At 33.1% G+C, this 7,561-nt stretch overlaps 1 protein-coding gene across 1 annotated transcript; it reads left to right on the top strand.

Annotated features, from left to right (window-relative positions):
• The first annotated feature begins 513 nt into the window (after positions 1-513).
• On the top strand, positions 514-6,622 carry LOC123753547 (putative leucine-rich repeat-containing protein DDB_G0290503). The gene is made up of 4 exons (XM_069320357.1): positions 514-647; positions 1,812-2,140; positions 4,013-5,727; positions 6,596-6,622. The coding sequence occupies exons 1-4, from the start codon at positions 514-516 to the stop codon at positions 6,620-6,622; spliced, it is 2,205 nt and encodes a 734-aa protein (XP_069176458.1).
• Positions 6,623-7,561: the final 939 nt, after the last annotated feature.

Raw genomic sequence — 7,561 nt, 5'->3', positions numbered from 1 at the left:
TACCTGAAGCAGAACTACACCGACCTCAAGCAGGAGATTGATGATTTAAAAAATGAAATTAAAGAGTTGGAAGGCTGAAACAACCCGCCTTTCTTTTGAGGAATTGATATGTGCAACCACTTGGAAGTCATATTAATTTATAATGGGACCAAAGAGCCAATGTTATTCAAAACTTCCGCACAGTGACTAACGTGGGTACATCACCGACCTGAAGAAGAAGAATACAAACCTCTGGCAGGAGATTGCTGATTTAAAAAAAAAAAAAAAATTCGAACAGTTGAAGGCTGCCTCATTTCATTTTTAATTCCACTGTAATTTTCACTAAATAAAAGTGTGTATGAATTATAAAATATATTGCTTTATTTTTTTTTAATTTTGCCTTTATTATTCTAGTGTACATAGGTAGGGGAATGGGGCACCTTTTAATTTCACTGTAATTTTTCACTAAATAAAAAGTGAGCCCAGAATGGGAACAGATGTAGTATAATTAAAAAGTAAGATGATAATGTCAGTATGGCTGGCACTAGTTCCGGTGAGTGTCAGTACAAGTTGTCATATGTCGGTATTGTGAAGACTGTCTATATACGTGAAGGTGGGTTTGGAGTTATCCCACGCTGGGCTGGATGCCCATTCATCTTTAAAAATTCGTATGTACAAAGTAGTGGGTAATTTTTCTTCATATTTAAAAAAACTACGGATAGTTAATTGGATGAGGGTATACTCACACACAACATATTTGTGTAAGTTGTTATCACACCCATTAAACAAAACCAATCCATCATCTTGAAATACTACTTTAATATGGTCTATTTCAATTTTTTCCTGTGATGAGGCCTTCGACATCAAAATCACTTGATAGGTATTTTCAAGCTTGACTCCATTGTTTTGTCTCATGAATAATTCATATTTTATTCCCCACTTTAGTAGTATTTCTTCAAGTTTTATTAACATAATCTTTACAGATTCAATTTCCCATATTTCATTGGGGTTAGTAGGGTTGAGTTCAGTCTTTACAGATTCAGCTTCCCATATTTCGTTGGGGTTCATTGCTTTGCCTGTAGGGTTGGGTTCACTCAGTCATAATGGTGATCTATTTCAAATCTGTGAATGTAAAAAAAAAAAAAAAAAAAAAAATATGTTAAGGCATATGTAACTTAACTGATCAATCAACATTTTTATCTAAGATAGTATAAGGTGATGCAGGACAAATAATTAGAGTAAGACCAAACAAGACCCTACCTTACCCAAACTAAGTCAATATAATTATATTATATTATTATCAAAGTGGACTCACTAGATACAGCACAGGACTAGGGTTGTAACTGACAGTTGAATTCTTTTATATCTATCTTTTCAATTCTTACTTGAGGAGTAGGAGGATGAGGAGGAGGAGGAAGAGGAGGAGGGGGAGGGGTGAGTTAAATCGCCTTCAAGTATATAAAAGCGTTATGCCCAGTATTATTACCTCAGTGTTAAGTGGTCTGATGCAGCATGCATATATCCATAGTGATAACTATTTAATATTATTTAATTGTTGACATATACAACAACTATGGATTCACCACTTTCTATAAATATGTTAATGATGACCCTTGATAACATATACCAAAACAAGATGAAAGAAAAACTTCCAGATACATTTGGAGCATCATTTCAGAAGATGATTTGCTATGCTGAAAACAGTTTAAAGTCTTCGGAATTGTAAGTATCATTATTATAATATGTTAATAATATATATCATATATATATTTTTATAATATCCATACCCCAATAAATTATTACTTCTTATTTTTTTTTTCTTTTGTTTGTAGGTATGAAAATCTTTTAAAAACATTGAAAGAAAAAAAGAAGATAAAAAGAATAAGTGCAAATGTCCCACATGGAATCCTATCCCCTGAAGACGGCCCTGCTATTCTTCATGATATAAAGGTCAACTGCTATGGCCCTGATGACACAATCTACAACAATGATCCTGAAGTTCGAAAAAATGTTCCTCGTGGTGTAACACTCTTGGAGTTTAAGGGACAGTTTGATTTAGTGATCTTTGCCAATAAAAAATTTACTGGTGGTATTGGTGATGAGGATGATAAACAACCGGAAACAAATGATCTATGGAAACAATATTGCTTAGAAGATCTCAGTACTACTACTTCTAAAGTAGTTTGTATGACTAAAGTGAATGGTGAATCAGCTCATTTCAGTGGCAGATACATTAATGGTAAATTTTTTTTAATTACTGGGAGTAAAAGTGTTCATATGTTAATTGGAGAAAGGGAAGACATTGAGCGGTATGATGGAGAACGTTATGTTGTTGCTAAAGTTGTGGCCAGATCACTGTGGGATACATTGAATAATATGGATATTATGAATCGACATTTGGTATATAGTATCTTACACTATACTAAATGTACAGCTGTGTGTGAGCTTCTTCAACCTGACAACCAACATATTGTTAACCTCAGTCACTTGGATAGACCATATTGAAAATACTTCATACCCAAGACTCTTCTAAGAAATTAGAAAACATCATTGTCAAGAAAGTTGTGTTGGATACAAAAATATGTCCACACCTACAGTAATAAGGATGATTTTAGACCATTTACATAACATAATGTATCCTATCTATCAACCCGGCTGGAAATATATGAATTTCAAATCTTATTATTCCTATAATAAATACCTTATAATTATTATTGACGAAATATTATTCCTCTCCCCAGATATAATCTCAGATGAGGAAAAGTTGTAGTTTAGTTATACCAATGTGTGTGTGTGTATCCTTTCAAAATACATATTTCTATTTTTTTTTTGTCTTTAAGGTAGTATAAAAGTGTCACTAAGGTAGCCTGCAGCAGAACACAGTTTATAGATTAATTAGTGGTAGAGTCGCAATCCAAGCACACTACACTACATACTACCTCTTGATATAACTTTCTAGACAGTGAAAGTGAACAAACAAGCAGTACTATTCAATCTCTGGCGGAACTGAAGAAGCAAACAACCATTCCACAAACTAGTCAAGCCAATCAACCAACTTGTCTGTCAACTGATGTACAACCACCCAACCAATCTGTCCATCAACTGGTCTACAACCACTCTTTTTCTGTTGGAAGTTTCTTTCTAGGGAAGTGGATAACAATTGATCATATAAAATAAGAGAGCACATACTGTTTTTCATAATGGTTGCACCATATGAATTTGATGACATGCAATTGTCAAGGTCTTTAGTATGTGTCTCAGGCAGAACATCCACTTTCGCTGCTACAGTTCCAGTGGACCCATTGCCTCCGAAATTAGCAGGACCCAGAACACAACAGCAACTATTGCTGAATATTAATAAGCTGAAACATGAAAACCATATTATTCAACAAAATTTGTCAGTTTTGTATGAAATGTTTAAAGAACAGGAGAAACAAATTTCTATGTTGAGAAGGGGTATAAGGGAATGGAGCATCCAAAAAAGTTCCTGTTCCGAAATCTCCTCCTACTTACTCAACACACCCACCATCTCCTCCTCCTCTTCCAATTAATTCTCTCAATCCATCATCGTCCCCTACAATTTCTATGAGAATCAGGTAATTGTCACCTGATCGTAGAATTATATTAAATCAATAATTTAAAAAAAAATGAGTGAAATTGTTAAAAAAATCTTGAATACTATAACATTCCCAGACAATGGTTCCTCGGGTTTGAGAGAACGTATATTCATAAAAACTCTTATTAACAATTTTGTTGTTGTGAATGATGATGATAAAAGAATAATTCTATTATTGAATAAAATGCTTCATTTGTTTACTATCTCTGATCGATATATTAAATTAATAACCGAAACATATCCTCTTAAGAGTCAGAATCAACAAAAACAAACAATAGCTCTTTTGAATAAAAAATGTAATGAATGTGAGAATGAAAAAAGTGAATTAGAAATTAAATGTGGAAATCAAGATGCCACAATAACAGATTTAAATACAAATGTGAGAAATTTAGAACTTACTATTGTGCAGACTTACAGAGAAATTAGGAGACCAAGAAAATAAAATAGAGAATTTAAAGAAGGAAAATTCAACTCTTCAAGATAATCAAATGAAGCTTAGAATCCAATACGATAATGAAAAGAAACAGTATGAAACAGAATATGCAATTATGTTAGATGAGAAAGATAGACAATTTCAACATATCTCCGAAGACAAAGACAAACAAATAAAAGACTTAGCTGATGAAAAAGAAAAACTAACTGATTTAATAAATTCAAATAATACTAGTATAAGTCGTCAACAACGAGAAGAATTAAATAGGAAAATAAATACAAATTTAATGTCTCTTACGGAATACCAACTAAAATTAGCTGCATGTGAAAACGATATAAGGATCCAGAATATACAATTTCTGGAATGCCAACAAGCCTTACAAAAATGCAACTATGATAAACAATCAGACCAAAAAGAATATAATAATTTATTAGTATCCCAAAACAATTATGTTCAAGAATGCCAACAAAAACTACTAGATTGTGAAAATTCTAAAAAAATAAAGTATGATGAATATAATACATTAGTAAAGCATATAAATGAAGCAAATAAATATAATATTGAAACATTAGAGCAACTTTATACAAAACCTACATTATCGAATAGCGATATAATTCATTGTTTTTCAAGCATATTTCCTTTAAATGATGATAATGAATCGAAAGCAACAGGAAAATCACAAATTGAAGCAATAATAAATAAGTTCATTCATCAGTTAAATACCGAACGTGATAACTACATTCACGAAGAACGTGAAAAGGACATTAGAGATAGGATTTCCCGTTTAAATTATATTAATAATAATGATCTACGCCAAAATAATAATATTCTTAATATTTTTACTAACGAGGAAGAAAGAAATTTATTTAATCAAATATTAGAAAAATTTAAAAATAATATTATCGATGAAACAGTATATGAACACGAACGTCAAATAATACCTTATGTAAATGAAAATGATCATTTAAAACGTCAATTAGACGAACCTAATTATGTTGCTAAATTGTTAATAGACGCGGTGGCATCAATAGTTTTAGTTAAAGAAAATATAAACAAACGAATTGTTGACCTGGAAAAAGATCATAAAGGAACGAATGAGGAAGTTATAAAAGTTTATGCATTCGTTACTATTCTATATACATTATTCCAGAAGGAAATAAGGCAAGATTTGAATGCAAATAATGTACAACGCTTTTATTACATTATCTTGAACGTGATTCGTAAGTCCCCTTCTGATAATATTCATGAAATACTGGCTTTACAACAACAAAATGATTTACATATTAAGACCTTACAAGAAGAAAATGAAACAATAACTTCTAACCTGTTGACCATTCAACAGACAAATGATAGTCTCCAGGATTCCAACAAACAAATGCTTTCAGAATTAAGTGAGACAAGAATGCATTTGTCGATGATTAACCATGATGAGACTTCGGTGGACCCCATAGAATATGAAGAAACTCAAATGAATAAATTCACATTAATCATCCAAGCTGTCACTACTCAGCTCGATGCTTACTTGGCCGGGACATGCAACAATAAGTATTTAAGATCAGCATTCGAAAAACTCTCAATGAGAAAAATGTTTTGCAAGAATGAAATGGCGAAATCTGAAATGATGCAATTATTTATTTCACTTTCAAATCATATCTTCCAATTTATATTCTGCGCCCAGTTCTATAAGAATCTTGTCACGGTAATAAACGATAATATTCTTCGGCGTTCCATTCAATTAAACCTTTATTTTTCAAGAGAAATGTATAACCACAAAGATATGCTATCTGAAATATTGAACATACCGATGATAAATGAAGCTATAGAAATAGCACCCGTTTTCCCAATTCTATACAATATTAGTAAATTAACACTGATAAATGGTACGTATTCTATAAGCAACTATGAGGATAATAATCAAATTGTGTCTATCGATAACGAAAAGAAGAATTTAAAATCGATTGCGTTATTACACGAGGCTAATATGGAAGCAGAAAAATCGTGGTTCCTTAAAAACCTAAAAGTTAAGTACAAAAGTGTATTGGGTGATGACAGCATTTTAAAAGCAATCGCTTCTCAGAAAGTTTCTTCGCCTGAAACTGTTGAGAAAACAACCACACAAAAAAGAGATAAAACGAACTTAAAAGACGCAAAACAAAGGACAAAAGATAAGACTCAAGGCAGGCGACAAGTCGAGGCATTAACAGAGAAAAAGAATCTGAAGGATAGACATATAAACACTATAAGGGGAGGAATAGTTGAAAATAAATAAGAGGATGTCGATGGTAAGCAGTCAACTCATTAGAGAAAGGAATTTTGTAAATACCTTCCCCCCCCCCTCAAAAAAAAAATAAAAAATAAGAGACATCAGAGATTGGAAAAGGGGTTCAAGTTCATAGTAAGTGTGAGTTTGTAAAGATTTGCCACCATTCTCCAGTGTGTAATAAGCCAAATCAACTCGATGAGGATCTTTGGTGTTATGGCCAATTTTCACACAGGCATTACTAACCTTGTAATTAACCGAGATTTCAAATGACAAGGTATATTTTAATTGTTTTGGATTTCATCAGGTGTCTGATACTTTTGAGAAAAAATAATATCACATATTATATTTGTATGAGGAATAAGCTTACATTCTAATTCCATCTGAGGAAACAGCGTGAGTTCTTTCTGAAGAGAGCTTTTCGTACAACTTTTTTTTTTTCTTTGGAAGAGCAGCGAAGAGTGTGTGACTGGCCGTCAGTGGATGGCCGGCGGCCATGAATACTATATATATGGCTCAGCTGACACAGTGCTTAGTCAGAACTGGCCGTCAGTGGATGGCCGGCGGCCACGAATACTTATTTATGGCTCAGCTGACACAGTGCTTAGTCAGAACTGGGACTTTACGTTGTACTAGTCTAAGGAAGATCAGCAGGCAATTCCCAAAAATAACGAAAACATTGTTGATATTTTCAAGCTTTATTTTATGTCATATCCTATATCAAAATGGCAATTGTATAAAATGATGATTCTTCAGTTATCACAAAAATATATTTATTATGAAAATGAACATGAGCTTCTGATCAATCACATCCATCATAAAGGTGAGCTTATATATGTCGATTACTTTAATGAAGTTATAGCCAGTGTAGTTTTGAAGATGGTATGGCGGCATTCAACTAAGCGACTCTCTAATTATTGAGTCACAACTGCAATATACAACAATGCTGAGTTTGGGGATGATGGGGGGGGGGGGGCTAGAAGGGCAAAAGATAAGCGAGTTATGGTAGGTGGCGACGGAAACACTGCAGTTAGTCTTATTCAACTCCTGCTAAGAGGTCCACACCTTCTGGCCAGGCTTCCGCATCATATCGAAAGGTTATTATAGACGGCTCTCTCAGCTACAGAGATATTTAATATACTAATGTATGTGTGTATGTGTCTTATTCTTTTTCAAATATTTTTTTTTTTTTTCTTTCACGGTAGTAACCTGTCCATCAACTGCTCAACCACCACCCAACCAACCTGTCCATCAACTGGTCAACAGCCACCCA

This window comes from Procambarus clarkii, unplaced genomic scaffold, assembly GCF_040958095.1.
Source record: "Procambarus clarkii isolate CNS0578487 unplaced genomic scaffold, FALCON_Pclarkii_2.0 HiC_scaffold_124, whole genome shotgun sequence".
Taxonomy (NCBI): Eukaryota; Metazoa; Arthropoda; class Malacostraca; order Decapoda; family Cambaridae; genus Procambarus; species Procambarus clarkii.
This window is presented reverse-complemented; position numbering and strand designations above follow the sequence as displayed.